This window comes from Stegastes partitus, unplaced genomic scaffold (genome assembly GCF_000690725.1).
Source record: "Stegastes partitus isolate 25-593 unplaced genomic scaffold, Stegastes_partitus-1.0.2 Scaffold85, whole genome shotgun sequence".
NCBI classification, from domain to species: domain Eukaryota; kingdom Metazoa; phylum Chordata; class Actinopteri; family Pomacentridae; genus Stegastes; species Stegastes partitus.
In genome coordinates this window covers 377,070-395,726 of record NW_007577816.1, presented here as the reverse complement: position 1 = coordinate 395,726, position 18,657 = coordinate 377,070, and the positions used below count along the sequence as shown (strand labels likewise).

The 18,657-nt window shown below is 39.5% G+C and overlaps 1 protein-coding gene across 1 annotated transcript in view; it reads right to left on the bottom strand.

Moving 5' to 3' along the window:
• Positions 1 to 440: 440 nt before the first annotated feature.
• The window catches only part of LOC103353829 (exostosin-1a), a 38,675-nt gene continuing 20,458 nt past the window's right edge, over positions 441 to 18,657 (bottom strand). Inside the window, exons 2-11 of the mRNA XM_008276988.1 lie at positions 13,863 to 13,956; positions 9,668 to 9,775; positions 9,038 to 9,157; positions 5,621 to 5,753; positions 4,853 to 4,971; positions 3,670 to 3,765; positions 2,535 to 2,624; positions 2,213 to 2,373; positions 1,950 to 2,121; positions 441 to 1,531 (exon numbers count right to left, since the gene is read on the bottom strand). Of these exons, the coding sequence (XP_008275210.1) occupies positions 1,346 to 1,531; positions 1,950 to 2,121; positions 2,213 to 2,373; positions 2,535 to 2,624; positions 3,670 to 3,765; positions 4,853 to 4,971; positions 5,621 to 5,753; positions 9,038 to 9,157; positions 9,668 to 9,775; positions 13,863 to 13,956 (1,279 nt within the window). The 3' untranslated portion in view covers positions 441 to 1,345. The remainder of the gene's footprint in view (positions 1,532 to 1,949; positions 2,122 to 2,212; positions 2,374 to 2,534; positions 2,625 to 3,669; positions 3,766 to 4,852; positions 4,972 to 5,620; positions 5,754 to 9,037; positions 9,158 to 9,667; positions 9,776 to 13,862; positions 13,957 to 18,657) is intronic.

Genomic DNA, 18,657 nt, shown 5'->3' with positions numbered 1-18,657 from the left:
GCCAAACTTGTCACTGGACAAAATGAAATTGAGTCTATGGCGTACAGACAATTACAGAATATAAATATTCCAGCCCAAAAAGATTCATGCCCTCGTTTTCACAGTGGTTTGTGTTTCAAACAGACCATTGGCAAGCTTAGCCTCCCATAACCAAGGCAACTCATATGATCCTCTATTGTTCTTCAGGCCAGCACGTATTCAAGTACCGATTCTAGCTTGTTGTTTTTTGCCTGTACAAATGAAAAAAAAAAGGAGCCGAGGAGAAGATTTCTTGCTAAAATGGAAACAGGGAATCTCACAGAATTTTCTCTGCATTCCTATTCAGTTTATGGGGATTTCTACAAATCTAGCTGCGCAAGGTGGCTTTGAGACTGCTATCATTTTACCAGGAAAAATTGTTCAAAATGGCACGTAATTGTTTGCTCAACTGAATAAAAACATATCTCATTCTGCTTTTATTTATTTTTTTGTTTTGTTGAGGAACATATGCGAATGCCGACCTTGAAAATTTACTACAAGATCCGTAATTTCATCAATTATACAGAAAATCACATACCTGGAAAAAAACAACAACGAGAAAGCAGCTCGATCAAGGTGCTCATTCTGCACCATGTCTTTGTCTCAGACTCTCAGATCCCACTGCCGTTAGATAATCTGTGAGGCACTGTGAATGTCAGATCAATGATCATAACTCAGTTCTGTGGTTGAGGGGCTGTCACTCCTCTCTTAAGCCACCCTACTATTGGTTTTAATTAAGACAATACAGAGAGAGTAGTGCTGGCCATTCATTCACTGTATAAAAAATAGCTAAACACAATCCAAAATAGTGTTATCCTCTTCATATTTATCAATAATATTCTGTCAACAAAAACTTTCAGGTACCTGTGCATAGTGTACAGAGCAGAACACACAGTCACTGTCAGCGGCTTGGAGTCGGGAGTGGTTTGCTGCTGTTGGGACACTGAAGCGGCAAGCTGTGACTTTTTTTTTTTTTTGACTCCGTGACCACTTCAGTTCAAAGTCGAGTCTTTAAAAGTCCTCAGGTGTCCTTCAGTGGTTGGTAGTCGTGATGTATATAGTGGGACCTGTGTGCTCCGCTATTCCCCAGTACACATAATGAGCAGGGGTAGAAAGGAGAAATGGAGGAAGGACAACAAAGGAGGCCGACAAATGTGGTGTCCTCCACTACTGTTCAAGTTTCATTCCTTGTCTTTCCCTGTGCCCAATCCAATTTGTTTCTCCACTGATCCATCCATGCAATCACAGAAAGGTTCTCCGCTTCTCCATAAGTCCACCCCCTCGCTCTTTCTTTGTTGTGTCCAGAGAGCGGGGGGGCTCAGGAGGGTTATAGCCTCTCGATGTCCCTGTACTTCTTCCGCAATATGGACACCTGGTCTTTGAACAGGACTGGATCCAGCCTCATCTGAGAATGGACCAGGGGCATGGTGCCAAACCAGTTGGCAAACTTGTTCATGCAGGTCTGACGCTGGGCGAAATGGTCCGGGTCAGCCCAGCGAGAAGCGCGGGAGCTCTGTGGATGGAGGTGACAGAGTGGAGAGGGTAGGGTGAGATACAGGCGGTGCAAAGGAAAAAAAAGATCAACAATATGAATAATGCATCACCAATTATTGTGACCTTTCAGAGCCTATTGTAAGTATTCATGAGTTGTTTTTTTTACTGAAGGCCATATTGCTGGAAAACAAATTTCAGTTTAAATTTACAAATGACTACTGTGCGGTTTTATTTTTTTCCCTCTGACAGCAAATGTTATCAGGGATTAAGTGGTGCAATGTGTTTAAAGGCCATCAGCTTCAACAACAGACAGTACTATCAGTAATCCCTGAATGATCATATACAATTGCACAAAAATCTCTCTAATGCTGTGCCTGTTGAAGCTTTACGCATAAAATAAAATGAACTACTTCTGCAAGATGAATAATCCTCCTCACCTGTCCCATCATGGTTTCCTTGTATTGTTTCTTTTGCGTGACCTTGATTGGTGGTAGCTTAGACACCGACGACACCAGAAAATTCATCAGAATGTCCTCGCAGTTTGACATTTGGTCAACCATGGTCTTCAGACTGGCTGGAAGGTAGGTGGTATACAAGTAGTGGTAGTATCTAAGGGAGAAGTGTGAGAGAGTGAGTGGAGTGTTTGCTAATGCAAAATGCAGAAACTGAACTAAATGGAAACGGAGCAGAGTGCCAGTACTTGTGATAGATGGCGGCCCCAGTGAGCACCATGGAGTAGTCGTTGGTCCATTTGGAAGTGTAGCCCCACCGCTCCTTGTTGCTGTCCCAGAAGTGGCTGCGGGCTGGGTAACCAACTATGCGGTCTGGGAAACTCTGCCACACTGTGAAGGAAAAGTCGACCTGGATCGAGATCACAGAGAAACAAAGACAGACAGACGGAGACGTGAGGCCAAGAAACCAGATCATTCCAGAGAACTGCATCCAAAAAATCAAATACTGCAAAATGTGCTCTTTATTAAAAATTACTGTACGCATTTGATGTAATTTTCTGGCAGTCTGACCTCTGTGGTGGAAAGTACGGTGTCCTCGTCCAGACTGAGCACGGCATCAGTGGGGATGGTGTCGTAGGGTAGAAAGCGGCTGCTTATCACCTGGTGTGATTTGCGGATACATAAGCAAAAAGAGAAAAGAAAAAAAAAGGGAGTCAACACTTTTACAGTGCAGTTCACTAACAACTATTAATGTATGAACATATGAGCACAAGTTAGTGCATCTGTTTGACAAGCAGCACTACCAGTTTCTTCACATCTGTTTGTGCGAGAGTCCTTTCATCTTGCTGTGATGACAGCAGTGTCAGCCACATATACAAGCTCACATAACATCAATGACAGCACAAGTACAGCGTTTTACTGATGAGCTTGAAACCACAGATAGAAATCTACAAGCAGCAGAGTGCATTTCCCTCCCTGATGAGCCCTGAAGCCTCTGCTTTTTGGCATGTATCTATGCAAATAACTCTGTCTAACAAGTGCTCATGAGGTGGTTTCCAGTTTTAGAAATATGTGCATACTGATCTAAATGCCAGCTTCAATCGAAATGTAGTGTGGGTTTTTGTGCCTGATAGCAACGACCTTGTTAGCCACATCAGCATTCAACCCACGAGGCTTTGGCTAAACAAACACTTGAAGAAAAAGAACCTGAACTTCAATGTAACCAAGTCTACATTGCAATCTCTGTCTAGTTCCTGCATCATAGTCAAATACCTGGCATATTAGATAATTCTGCAGTTTTCTTCTTGTGGCCTTGAGAAATTGTGTACAGCATCAGAGTGTTCATCAGCAGACTTGTTTTATAGCTGTCAATATCTTCTGATTGGCAGGGACTCACCTTTGTGGGAGCTTTTCTATCTATGTTTGTTTTGTCACATTAATTATGTCGAAATATAAGACATGTCTAATGTGGGGAATGTTAAATGAAAAAGCTGCAGCGTCTGAATAAAGTTAAAAATGGGCCCAAAGCAAAATTTTGGGCATAATAGAGTTTACACCTGTACTCTTTCATCTAATGATTTGAGGAGTCCAAAACACTCTCGTCAAATAATATTTTCTATCTCACCAAGACAAGGCTTCCAGTGAGGGACACAAAATGTCTGCAGTAACATACTCAACAAGAGAGGTATATGGATATGGCTTTTACCTTGCTTTCTCCTTCTATAACGATAACAGGGACTGAGGTGGCAGGCCAGCGGTGCTTGGCAGGAAGAGGCTTGTCGCAGTTCCACAGAACCATCACCTGCACATATGGAAAACACGTAAACGCTTAGTCACCATTCTGAACAGAGGCATTTTCAGATTCACCTACAGTATACACCTTATAATGTATGTGCATCTCATGAAGAATATGTTTAAAAAAAGAAGTAAAAAAAAAAAAAAGACAATACTTGTCTGGTTTAGAAAGACATCTACAAACCTACAATAAGGCCTTTGCTTTAATTCAAAGGACTTTTTTTTTCGTCTCACGATTTATGTCGAAGACAACAACATCCTCATGAAACTGCATATCTATTTTCAGAGCTGTCACACCACCTACATGACAGCATCACACTTGAAATGCTGAAACAAAATGTACTGCGTACTGTATTCTCTGTACTGTTCTACATCCTGGAAAACTGACTTGCTAATTTTAGTTAATTTGCAAAAGGTCATAATGTTGGGTAGTGTAAAGGAATCTCCACTGAAAAAAGACAGCTTGACAGTGCACATTGAAACCCCTGCTGCAAAACATAAGTACAAACTCATCCCTGTCACCGCTAATATGTTGAACAGCTTTATGTGTGAATTCATACATTACAGTTATTACATGCAGTTATGAGGTTTGACAGCTGAACAGCTGTACATGACATGGTTCTGCAAGTAATGGTTTGCTATATTTCCAGCAGCGTACATTAGTGTGGCATAAAGGTATCTGTAGAAAGAGGGTGGATCTGCTGCTGCAGGAATATTTGCAAAGTATTTGGACAGCTTCCCTTCATCTCTCCAGCATGAATAAAACACTGAAGTTCAAAAGCAGCTTTAAGCCAACAGCAGCACTTCAGTGATGTTTTAAACCTGCGAAATGACATTAACATAGTGACAAACAAACCCTTTTTCCACCCAAAGCAGCTTTGCTCCCTTTGCTTGCTGTTTAACATCTTAAAATACTGTGTTAGAAATTTTCAGTGTTTTAAGATGTCAAACATTTTTCCTGGTTTTAATAAATTGGCTCCACAGAGCTACTTTCATCACATTAGCATCAAGTCGGAACCATTATGGGTCATATCATCCTGGTCGCAACTGCTTGAGATGTGTCGTGTATTGTTGTATGCTTAGAGTATGATTACCTGAGCACAGTACTGGGATTTGGCCACAGACACAAGCAGCTTCATGACTGGCTGGGACTGGGAGACCAGTGGGGTGACCACATGAATGATTGCTGTAAACTTGGGGTGAGGCTTGATACCTGGGGGGGAAAAAAAGGTATTAAAAGAAGACATTCAGATTTGTCAGTTAAGCATTAAAGTATGAGAACAGTTTTCTAATTTGTATTTACTGTTACATGGAACCATTTTCATATGCAGTAGCATAAAGCTTAACCCTACAGTTACAAATTTTGCAAGTAGGTTTTAAGAAATTAAAGTCTTTTTTTGGGCCATTGCTGCCATCTCTTTTCCATTAAAATCTTTAAAAAGAACTGAATATTGACATTTTTTTAATTTGTGATGCCATTTTGACAGCTGTGTGCATGTTTTGTTCTGTGTAAACCTACATCAAGCTATGTGTCAAGCATAGCTGAACCGAGCTAATTAGACTTGAAAAGGAAGCGCTACCCAAATCCCAGTGTCAGCAACCAGTCACATATCTGGCCAATTAACAAAGCGCAAATACAGCTTGTCTAATAGGTGGTCTTCTCAATGACAAAACAGGAATTAATAAACAGAAATTGCATAAAACTGTGACTGATTCACGTGTTAGTTTACAAGCATTTAACAGCTGCCACACGCCAGCTGTTCCTGTGTGATGTTGTAAATGAAAATTTGTCTAAATAAAGCTAAGGGCGTGCCATTATCGTGGCTCTTAGCATACACCACGTGCATGATTAATTAACTGACCCAGCTTAGCGTAGTAGAAGGGGAAGTCTCTCAGGTGTGTGGAGTACTGAGGCAGGGTGAAAAGACCTCCAGGAAGACTGTTCCACATGAGGTTGCTCCTTGAGGTGTGCAGCAGTACCCGGTCCTGGATGATCTACACAGATATGGGAGTAGAAAAGACAGACTGTTCAGTGCATTTGTCAGCTGATCGATAAAATGTTCACAACACTTGTTATTACGTAACTCACAGAAAACAAGATCACAATAAAGCTGCTTTAATGAAACTTTTATGAATTTATTTTTTGTACCACCAATGTGGATTGTTGAGATCAGTTAAAAGGAACTCATTTTTGTGTCAATATCTTAGATGTCTATTCACTTAACACCAAACCAGAATTATCTAACATGCTGTTTGGATACTGAGTGCAGACACAGATCCTCTTGCGCTTCTCAAATTAGCATCTGAAAAAACAAATCACTTCAAATAAAGTAGGATCCTGCAGTCTACAAATGAGCGTTTTTACATTTTTTTATTATGCTGTCATGTCTTCTTATAAACAACAAAATTCTATTATCCTATTATCTAATTTTCCTTTGTTTTCATCTGGAGAGCTTATTTCTGGTTGTGCTGTTTTCTATCTTTATTCTGTCTATTTAAATGAATTCAGATCACAGTTCACACCACCTTGAAATTTTATACATTTAACAGTAATATAGAATTTTACAGTTTTGTTAGTTTGATTACATCTATCCACCACATTTCAACACATAGCAACAAACTGATAAAGCGCAACTTGACTATCTTTCTTAAAGGGGAATCATTTTAATATAATCATTAAAGCTCTCTTTTCTTCTCAACTGTGGCAAATACAATGATTGTTCTTTTTAAGACCCTAAATCTCATCATTTAAGTCCACACATAAACTGAGGCAGAAACAGCAGTCGCTTCGCAACTTTCACGAGGTGAAAACAAGGCTCAATAATGAAAAACTATTTAATTTGGATTCTGGATGTAAAGTGTCAATGTAAAGCAACAGCAAACATAGATTCTCTATACTGACAATTAATTCCTAAAATTAAATTAGTCTTTCTTGGCTCAGGTGGTAGGCATGGCTTAATGAAATCATCCGAGCCTCTCATCCGTGAAAACTGCGAAAACATGAGCAGCTTTGAAGTCTGATCAGCTTCTCTGGATTATATTTACTGCTAGAAAATCTTTGGACTTAACCAGTTCCTTCCAACATTATTTTACATTTTTATTTTGTTATTTAAGCTGTTTGAATGTCCATAAATTCCAAAACATTCTCAGGAGCTGTGGTGCAGCTGCAGAGCAACATAAACTGTCTATATTTCTCGTAGGATATTGTGGTAATAGAGTGCTTGGTTGTTTCGTGTTACATACCTGGCTCACTATAAAGAGCATTTGAAGCCCGCACACAACTGACCTTGTGTTATGCTATGGCATACATTGGAACATATTGAGAGTGTAAACAGACTGAAGATCAGCTTCTTGAGCCTGTAACTTTACCCTGCTGACAGAGAAATTCCAGCTCTAACTTCTTGTGCCCTGACTTCCTATCCGTCAGGACGAAGCGTCTGTAAAACTATCTGAGGATAGCAACCGATGGCATAAACTGCAGTCAGAGAAAGGCTTCCATGCAACACAAAATGGTGATTTGATAAGCTCTTCCATCTCACCTGTCATTCAGGTAGTTTACCATGCCATCTGCTGCCTAAAATAGCGATGGTGGCTGGTGAATTTAAAGCTACAACCAATAATCTTAACCATGTTTACAGAACGACTTAAAATGCAGCGAAAATTCCTGCCTTACTTAGAGGCAACTTTATACATTCTGTCTGCCTCTCTGTCTTGCACCCTCATCCCTCTCCATTCCTCCCTGCTCTCATCTTTGCCTGTTTGTAATTCTAGCCCAAGAGCAGAATGATAGCCTGCTCCTCACCAGGAAGAATACAGATAAATGGACTCTGACAGGAACAAACTACTGACATGATTGATAGCCAAGCCACAGCACGATGCAGCCTCAAAACATGACAGCAGTGTTTAGCAATATATATCATCCCTCTTGGTTTTCATTCTAGTCTGAAGCATTTTTATTGCACATATTACGTCTGCACTTGTAAAACGTCAGTACAAACTCAATAACCACGATGAAGAGGATTAAGTGACTTTACACAACACAAGCTGTATTTGTATTTTTATGCTTGCTTGTGTTTGTGTGCAAGCATGCAAAGTTTTCAGTCCAGTAAACAGAATTCACATTGAAGAGGCATTTCTAAAAATTAAAAATGATTCAATTTAAGTGCATAAACACTGGCATACAAATTGCTGCCATTTTACACAAACATGCAAATCCTGAACACTGGCATCAGATTTTCCTCCCCAAAGATTTTCTGTTTTGCAAAACAGAATCATGTGTATAACAAAGAGAATCCAATTACATGAAAAATGACTAAAAAATAAACATTACACAGTACTTATGTATATGCATCCAAGTGATGAATCAAGGCGTTTATTGTGTGTGTTGTTTTGCTTCACACTTAGCAGGTTTATTGCTGGGAATCCAAAGAAACGCAGTGTCGGGTTTGAAGTCGTTTAGATGAGCGTATCTCCAGAAACAAACATAAAACAGCAGTTGGTGACGACAGTGGGGCTGCAGTAGCGTATTTTATCGCGACAACAGCGCATCGCTATGGTGGCTGTGCCGGGTCAAAGCATAGGTTTTCGCGCAGGAAAAGTGGGAGCTAAAACACCTAACCAACGATCATCTCACGCGTGGGAGTGTTTTAGACAGAGACAACAACATGGCGCTCTGTGAGCACTGCAGACTAGAATTGGCTTATCAACTGTTGTGCACGAGCACTCGAAGAGAAAGCACCCTGGAGGGCTTTGTCAAAACTGCAGCGACAGACAGCACCATCCTGTTTACTTTCTGTCACCAGCCAAGCACGATACAGTGTATTAGGAACATGTTCTGTTGCGGAACGTGTTCTGGTAGGAGTATCACTCAAAATTAATTTTAAAAACTTTTAAAAAATTAACACTTAAAATTAATTAATTTTCTAAATATTTCTTCATCACTCCCATGTGCAAAATAATTTCTGCACTGCTGCTGTTATGGTAAAGTAACTTTACACCACGCATCATCTACGATTTTACCATTTGCTGTAACAGCCATACATGAGTGAGAAAATAGCTCAAGCTAATGTTACATGTGGTTGTGACAGTCTGATAATGCAGTCAGTGTGGAGTGTGAGGTCATCTGAATCAGCAGATAGTCAGTGATACTGAGAAAGCTGCAAGCAGCAACACAAGAGGCCAAGTAAGTTTTAAATGCGCACTGCATTCGTATATAGAGACATACAAGTATACATGTGTGCTTGTATTTTTTATGTATAAACATGAATGTGTGCCTGTACCTCCAGTGTGGTCAGCACTATCTTCTCCACAGAGTTGAAGTAAGCCTCCCATAGGAACTGTGTCTGCTGTCTCAGGGACAAGATCTTATCCTGGTGGATAGACCGCACTGTTGAGGGGATCTGCAACAGAAGTGGCACATGTTAACCCGGAGAGAACACAACTAAAACAATACTGCACCCTGGTTACTGCCATTTAGTCTGCCAAGTTCCGTAAATGCACTGGGTGAGTCTCAAATGTTGACAAGACAGGGGTCCTAATGAACAAATTATCCCTCAACTATGCAGGAAAACCACAGAAAATATGTCCTTGAATGCACCGTGCAGCAATGTTGATTTCAAAAGACACACAATATCATTTTTACTTTGCATGTGCTGGGTGGCAAAAATGCAAAAGCAAAGAACACCTGCACACTGCTGCTGTGTTATCAACCCTTTGTAAGATAAGACCTGCTGAAATCTGTCTGTGGTCAAAAAAAAACTGATATCAATGGGTAATGTGGCAGTGGAGCACAGATAAGCCTTCCCTTTTTTCTTTTAGCAGTATTAATACTATTATACAAGCTAAATTTAGATGTGGAATGTATATTGTTTCAACATTTAAGTTCTAGCAGTAGTAGAAGCTGTGCATACCTGTAACAGCAGCCTTTCATCCCCAATAACGGCTGCCGTATTCCAGTCGATGATCTCTGAGAAGGGAAGCTCCCAGCCATTGCTTAGCATCACTGGCACACAAGCTGCCTGCAAGCCAAACACCACACACAAACACAAAACACGCCGTTGGTTAATGAGATGAACAGTTTTAAGAGCGGAACCTGTGATGTTCATGACACCCACAGCGTGGGATTAATACAAACATATAGTCAATGTGTCAAATCAGAGGTGTAGAGAAGTTTCTAGTGCAATAACTCCTTAAATTATGCATGTTTAAAGGAAACAGACATCATCCTTGTGCTAAAATTTGTATGTATACAGGCAACAAAATGAAGACAAACTGACACAAGGAAAAATCTAAAGGAAAAAAAAAGCACTGTCTAATCAAATCATGCAATTCGTACAATAGGATCAGCACATTTCCACTAACTGCAGAACCACTGCAGTACCAGGAAGGACAGGTACACTGAAACATACTTGAACATTAAACCTCTGCAACTAGAGATTAATGAAACTGCACTGAAATGTGTGTGTGTTTGTGCATGTCCTTGTGAATCCATTCACTCTTTTGTTTGTGAGTGCGCAAACATGTATTCACGTTTGTATTGTGAGTTTAAGTGTGTGTGTGTGCATGTGTGTTTGGAGGAGCTGCATAACACATGCAGTGTTCTGCCAGCAGTGACCGTCCCTATAATCTGTTAAGCGGGGTCCCATTCACTGATTGGTCACCACACATACGTCCAGGCACAAACACTCCTGCATCAGAGTGCTGCAGTGCTCGTCTAATCTCCTTGGTGTCATTAGCAAAGGTAGCAATCTGCTGAAAGGCTGCCATGCTTTACCTACTTATCTGCACTCACAGAGCAATCAACTAGAGACTCCTGTGGTTCAATCCTCTCCTAACTCAGCATATTACACACACACGCACGCGCATGCACGCACACACGCACACAGTGAACGGCCATTATTAATAGTCAGTGCTAGGAACTCTCTGCATTTTGCAAGTACACATGTAAAGAGAATCTTACTGCAACAACAGCTTTATATTTGTCACATGATACCTGCACTGAACATGATTCTACATGATTCTACATTGTGCTTTATATTACCTGCTGAATGAGTCCACCTCTGCTCAACAACACAGCACTAGGTTCAATAACGCATACATCTACACTCCTGACTACTGCACTGCTTCCTTTCTGGCCATTAGGAATACTCAGTTTAGCCATTGCAGCAGCATATCATACCACAGCCTGTTTGCCTTCCTTAATTCTCTAGTGTCTGTCAGCTCTACCCAACTTCTGTGCTTCCAGTATAAGGCTGTGAGCTGATAGACACACTAATACCTCCAGGCCGTTGTCCAACCTTACACCATAGCCATCTTCTGCATGCTAACTCAAATGCAGTTTCACTGCTTCCTCCTGCTTTCTGTGTAGATCAGGTCATCAGCCCACTGTCTCACCTTCCCTCACTCTTAGCTCCCCTGTGGTGCAATTATTTTGCCGTTCGATTCAGTACAGAGACACTGTCCATCTCCTGTAGTAAACTCAAAAGTCATTATTCTTCTTCAGAAACATCTCTTTTTCTTTTTATTTCTCTGGACTACTGCTTACAATAGTTGACACAAGCATAACTTGCACACAAAGAAAACACCACGGCTTTGACTTGTTTTGATTTTTTGATCACATAAATATTGACTCCTTTTTGTCCTTTGCACTCAAATCTACAGTCAGCCACCAAAGAAGAAAAAAAGCTGTTATCTGAAGGCAAATATCTCAAATCTAATCACACAACAGGGCAACGTCAAATCCCCTTCCTACATATGTTCTTTAAAACACTTGTGTGTGTGTGTGTGTGTGTGTGTGTGTAGATATGTAGATATGTTCTCACACTGGTGCTCACGATGTGAGAAGGCAAAAAGGAAGTTGACCTTTTCACTCTGATGTTTATTATCAGTCTTTATACAATGTTTAAATCAGTCCTTCAGCGTCCTGCAACTGTAGGATGTCACATTCAACAAACCAGTAATTTATGTTTCATATACTTGATCTCTTCATCACATATGTAATATGTATCATCAATGTATCCAAGATGTGACATGCTATTTACTTCATATGCTAACAGTTCAGTTGACCCTGAAGCATTGCCAGCAGAAGTGTTTATAAAAAGTAAATAATCACTTAAGATACCGCATTATTATTTGAAGGGCAAAACTGCTTAACCTTTCTTTACATTCAAATGCTGACTGAGGGCAACCAGTCAAATACTAGACCACATTTATTCTAATTAATCAGCCGTTATCTTGAGAGAATCCTCAGTTACGGCATTGTCACGAGGCCCAGCTTTCAAAACGCTGCCATAAATCTTAATCACTGGTCAGGATCACTGAAACAGCCTCCTTGATTGGCCTGTTGTTTTCCTTAAAAGACTGCTACAAGGGAGTAATTACAGTGTACAGTTGGGCTTTTCAAAATCTGAATACAGACAGACTGGCGAGTCTATCTGGACCCAGTCAATACGTTGCACTATAAAAGCTATACATTATGAAGTCAAGTGTTTTATACTTAGAAATACATTTGCAGTTGATCAATAAATTGCTGTCTTGTTTTCTCTTCTACACATTTTGTACAGCTAGCTTAAATGTAAGAATATGTCTAAAACAAATACGAGCTGGCTGGCTGAGCCGTTTCTGCCTCGATTTTGTGCTGCCCAGCTCATAAGAGATGTGCTGTTTGAGGTGTAAACACCCATTAGAATTTAGGGGTTACATTTTATGTTAATTGCTTTAATTGTTACTTGTTTATGTTTTTTGCTTTGAGTGTATTAATTTTCTTTGTCAGTATATCCTGTACAGAACTTGGTAACTTTGTTAAAAAAAGGGTATTATGTAAATACAATTTTACTTACACAGATGAAACTGATGCCATTTCTTGAACTATTTTGATGCTGCTTAAGAAGTGTAAATTAGTTAATTAATTGTTGTTTTTTCATTACCAATTGATCCAGACCTCTGACCTGATCTGAATAAAAATCTAATACAGACTGATAACTTTTAGAAGTTTGTCAGTTTACAGACATACATATAAAACCTTCTCCCGTGAGCCACGAAGAACATTAGAAATACGTAAAGAAACTTTTGTTACAGAAGAAAAAACAGTCCTTGAAATGTGACATGCCTTGTAGTTACACCCTGCCCAAGGGCAATTCAAGAAGCCCTATTCTGTTCTCACAGTGAATAAAAAGCTTTGGAAGGCAGATTCTCTTCAGTGAAACTGTTCATCAGGTGAAACCGCAAATTCAAATAAACTTGGGGAAGGTTTAAATATATCCTCTTAAGCCACTAAAGAAGGTTAAACCTAAAGGGAGTAGACAGATTGTGCAAATAAGACAATTAGTGAGATAGGGATGAATTAGGGACACTCCCTAAAACGCACAAACAGTAAGTGTAGTATTTCCAGTCTGTGTAGTCATGCACAGATACGATTAATATATAACAGATGAATCTATGATTTAACCGATATGATGCAAGTTTTGAAAACACGAGAGGAAAGAACAGAGTAGAAGATTCAAGTAGGTGGGCAAAGAAAGTCAAAGGAATAGGAGAAAGCAGAACCAGAATTGAAAAGATAGAAGGAAAAAGAGAAACAAGATGGCAGGGACAGCAGTAAGACTGACTCAGAGGCAGCTGCAGCAACACTGGCTGCACAATAACAAAATGACTGGCAGTGGGTGAGAGAGCAATTCGAACTAAATCAGTACTTCACTTTTTCCCATTCTCGAGCACTGATTAATGGCTTTATTGTTTGGTCACACAGCTCTGGGGCTGATGCACTACAAGATTTCCAGGAAGGGTTCAACTTGTGTTTGGTCATTGTCTGTTCAGCTGCGCATCCAAGTTGCCAAAATGCACCTTATTGAGCTAAGCTTTTTAGAAACTAGAAAACGATAAGATCAGTCTTTGATTGGGATCATTTGAGTTAGAATTTTGCAATAATTCCTTCATAAAATGCATAAATTATTTTCTTTTAGAGGAATCAAACTGATAATGTCGCAGCTACATCGCATTTTCTCCAGTACTACAATATGCTCACAATAACCAATTCAGACGTAAATTCAGACTTAATAAGAATTCTGCCTCACAGTAACAACCAACATCTGTATTTGTGTTACTGACCTGCAAGGCCTCTAAGAAGCGAAAGGAACCCAGCCGTCGTCCTCGAGGTACCAGACAGAATGTAGAGTTGTACAGCATCTCTCTGTAGTCATACCTGCAGAATGGTTTAAAAAAAAAGTCAGAAGAACAAATTAAAGAAACCAGCAGCAAACTATGTATTCATATGCACAACATACTAACAGAAGATGACAGAGACTATATGCAGCCATGCAGAACACTGGTATTGTGCATTGGTTTGTGAGGCAAAAAAGAAAAGAAAAATATAGAAAAATAACTCCTCATTATAAGGAATACAGCAAACACGAGGCCAAAGTTTCCTGAAAGATTCACAGTGCAGAGGCAGAACAAAAAAGTTGCCTTTTTTAACAACTGAATACCTGGAAAGCAGCAGTATTTTCAGGAAAAATCCCATTCTTTGATGTTAACTTTTTCCTCCTCTCCTTTCTCTACCCATCGTTAAACCCCTTTGCCCTCTCACCTGCACATCTAAACATCTTTCGTTCTTCTTCCATCCAATCTAAGCCTCAGTCAGCACTTGCTTGGATTAAGGAGCTGCTTGAAATTCCTTCGGTGTCAATATTATACGTGTGCAGGAGAGAGTGCGAAAAAAAAAAAGTGTGCATATTTGTGTTGCCAGGTTGTGTATCTGGTTGGGTTTCTATGAAGTAGGACTGGAAGTGTGACTTTTATTTGTCAGTATATTCTTTGTGAGCAAACATACATGTAAATTTGTGCTATATATAAAACAAGCTGTGGTCACATTTGCATGAGAATGCTAATGTAGATGTAAAGGTGAGCGATAATTTGTGTCTGTATCCTGTGTGGGCCATTTCCCTAGCCTCTCTATTGTGTGTGTGTGTGTGTGTGTGTGTACAGATTTATTATGCCTGAGGCTGCACTCCTGTGTGCCTAAGTATACTGCTAAACGGCAATAGTAAGGTAAAATCCTCTGCAGACCTGATGCAGCAACAGATCCACTTAAACTTGACGGGTCACTGCACAGCCTAGACACATGTCAGCATTATGTCATGCACATTTGGTAAAAGCAGAGCACAGCAGTATAGATGCAGCTCTTATTTAGAACAACATGATATGAAGTCTATCCCTCGGTATGGTTCACAGGCATTAATCTAAGCTATATTCTATGCAGCATAAAATGTATCCCAGCAAATTGCTTGACCATTATATACTTATTTGTAGCCGCCCTATATTTATACCGTTATATTTTTCAATCAACTAACTTAAACCTATTTTTTGGCAGGGAGGGATTATAATAATGAAAAAAATTCTAAATATGTAACTTTTAATCAGAGATAAAGTTTTAGGGGTTAAAACAACGACCAGAGAAGGACATTAAGTCCGAGATTTGCAGGAATAGTGCAGACACACAAGGGAAACAGTTACATTTATGCAATTCCATTTTAAACATTACCATATAAACTAACATTAGTCCCATCCATTGCAGTAGCCATGTCAGGATTTATCATCAAGCACAAGATGTGGTATTACTGAGATGTTTCTACTGAGCATCCTACAGTACTACATATGGGAGCTACAAGTGAGTTCAATGCAAAACATTAACTGTTGTGTTGAATCAGCTTTGTGATGAGGAAATATAGCTAGATAATCCCACTTGAGACCACCCATGCCATTTAAAATAACAGCCACGACAATGACTTTGGATACGATTAACAGCCACAAAGAGCATAAAAGCAGCAGTTAAGCTTGATGTTGTTGATAATCATACACTATAAGCAACACAGTGTAATGCATACAGAAATCCATTATCAACACAGTACGTATTAGTAGATCATAGCAAATAATGCTACAGACTAGGTAGATGCTGCTCTGATCTGTGCATTGGTTATGAAACAGCGATCTGATTCATCAGTGTGACTCCATCACAGATTTGATAGGCCATCATTAAGTATGACAAACAAATAATTTAGTGTGAGGTACATAATAACTGACCACTTTTGCACGCCTATAAAAACAAAAGTATAGGTGCAGTATCTGTGCCTAGCTGGGTGTAAATCTCCCATCCATTATATTTCCTGTCTGTGCAAACTCAGAGAAGACCAGATGTTCCTCTCCCCGCATACCTCCATTCTTCCCTACTCTTCCAGATGGCTGCCCGTGGGGAGGAGCAGGCTCACAGTGTGCTACCGCATGTCAGTGGAGACGTTAAGGATGAGTGTTCAAAAACATCTTCCCTTTGAAACAACTCCTGCCTCGGTGTACATTTTTTGTGTTACTTTTTCCTAGACTGTCAAAGTGCTGTGTATGTCGGAGTTCAACAGACAAGTGTCATCGTTGCTAAAAAAAAAAAGGAAAAGAAAAAAGGGATAGACGTCAGCGAGGAGGTACTCATACCCTGCATCTCACAGCAATGTCAGCAATTAACTCTGCATGATATGAGGTAAATCCTGCCTCGTCCCATATTTTCAGTGCTCCAATGTGCAGATGGCTGCTGGTGAGCAGAGTAGTCTCACAGTGGCAGATTGGTCATCACAAAGTTAATGTAATAAGCTTAAGTCAGTCTTTTTTGCCACTTCCTTATGCTGATCTAATTTAAAATGCTAGAATACATGCTGTAACTAAACTATCAAGTCATTATTAAGGCTACTGACACCACATGAATGATATAAAGATAAACTACTATCTAGCTGTGGGCTTTCAAAATGAATCATAAATATTATTTTACCATACAATCTAAAACAATGCTTATAATGCACTAGTTTGAAAATAATGCAAGTAGTCAAACCGAACTGTCAAACAGTGTAACCTACTGCAGAGCTGCATACAATGCTTAGCCTCAGAGAATGCATGCAGCAGATGCAGTCACATTCACTCAGGATTTAAGCTCGACCAACTGTTCAATCAGACCGACCACACTGTTGACATTTCCTGACCATCCATTTGCTCTTGGTCAGAAACTACCATCTTTTAGGAATGGCAGCTTTTTATATGACCACTGTGCATGTGTGTGTGCATGTGTGTGTGCGACAGAGTGAGTGAGAGTGGAGACTAGTAAAAGGGAACTTAAAAAGTCTTCTATGTGTTTTACAAGAGTACACCTTCACACCTTAGAGCTATAGCTTCAGTGCTATAAGAATGTAATTTTCATGTACTGTGCTAACTGGAATCACTGACTCAAAACAATGGATATAATGTGGGAGGAAAGAAAGGTTGAGCTGAGGAAAGTCAAGGGTCTAAAGTAGTAGCTGGCTGGGCCACAGCACATTTAATTGGAACTAGGGCTGCAAATTAACCAAATAATAATCACAATCTTGATTTTGGCGTCCCACAATTACATGATCTTCCGCAATATATATGTTTAAAATGCGCTACACTAATAGGAAACAGCCCAATGAATCAAATCTCTTCATTTCAACGTTAATAAATTTCACAGGATGCCTTATTTCAGTCTTTTCAAAGTAATTTTTGGTCACACAATTTAAGCTGCATGCATGCAGAGTGGAGAGACTGGAGACTTTGTGTACAGCTCCCTAACAAGCATCTATCTTGGCTTTTATGAAACACCAGTAACTCACAGTGTCTATCAATAAGCAGTTATCTTGGATATAATTTTATTTATATTTTGCCTCTAGAATAGGTTCTGAATTCAGGTATGAAAGAACCTCATTATAAGTCTTATTTTGAAGCAAAGATTTGTACATTTGCAGTAATAGCACAACATGGACTTAACAGCAGCATTTCTTTTATATGAATGTAAAAGTGGAAAAAAATGTATTTTGTCCCTAAAATCAAAGAACAATCATGACAATTGTGATTACAATATTGATCAAGACAATTGTGCTTATCCTTTTGGCTATATTCATGCCACCCAAGTTGAAACATCAATATAGAAATAAAGGAAGTACATAAATGACATTTAAAGTCTGCAACTTGTAGAGCAAAAACTAGAGAAATCTAAACTAAAGAACCATTTACTAAACTAAAATCACAGTTATGGTACCTCTATCTTGTAGCTTTTGTAATGTAATTTGTAACTTAAATGTTTGAGATTCAAAGCCATGGTTGAACAATAAGGTGGATCACTGTATACAGTGAACTTCTACATAGCTTTGAATAAGATGAAGAAAATAGAAATACGACCATGTTCCCAGTATAGATGCAAATACTTCCCTCCATGGGATCAATAATGATTCAGTCCTGGCACATTTCTAACTTTTGTATGTCCTTCATTGGGGAAAAAAAAGGAATAATGAGAAGCACTTGCCAGTAAAATGGCAAACCTTCAGTTTTAATGCTGCGAGAGTCCTACTGTTATGTCATCTTTATATAAACCTATTCATTCATGGATATAATTAAGTGTCATTTATTAATATTACAGGAAAGGAGCACAGTATGATTCAGAAAGAGAAAAGAATAACAAGAAGTGAGCTGGGTCAAGAAAAAAGATCAACCAGTCTCCTAGCAACGAGAATGGATGGTGTGAAAAAGAAATGCATGGCTCACTTTGTCAAGTGCCGGAGGAGACTCAGAAGAACAGCCAAAGTGTTTGTCTCCCATAATCTGAGTAAGAGACCACACACATATACAGCACAACAGCTCACAGAGAGGAATGCAATCAAAGAAGCTCTATGAGAAGTTTAAGTGCTCATGTGGGTTTCCCCAAACTGTCTTCTGTCCTGGGACAGCTCCCTGGAATGGAATCATCTACTTTTAATTATGCAATTACTTGTTTGTTTGTCATCTAAAGAACGTGTCACAGCAACAGACTATTTGATTTTTGGATTTTATCTCTTCACTATGCCAAGCTATTTTCTAA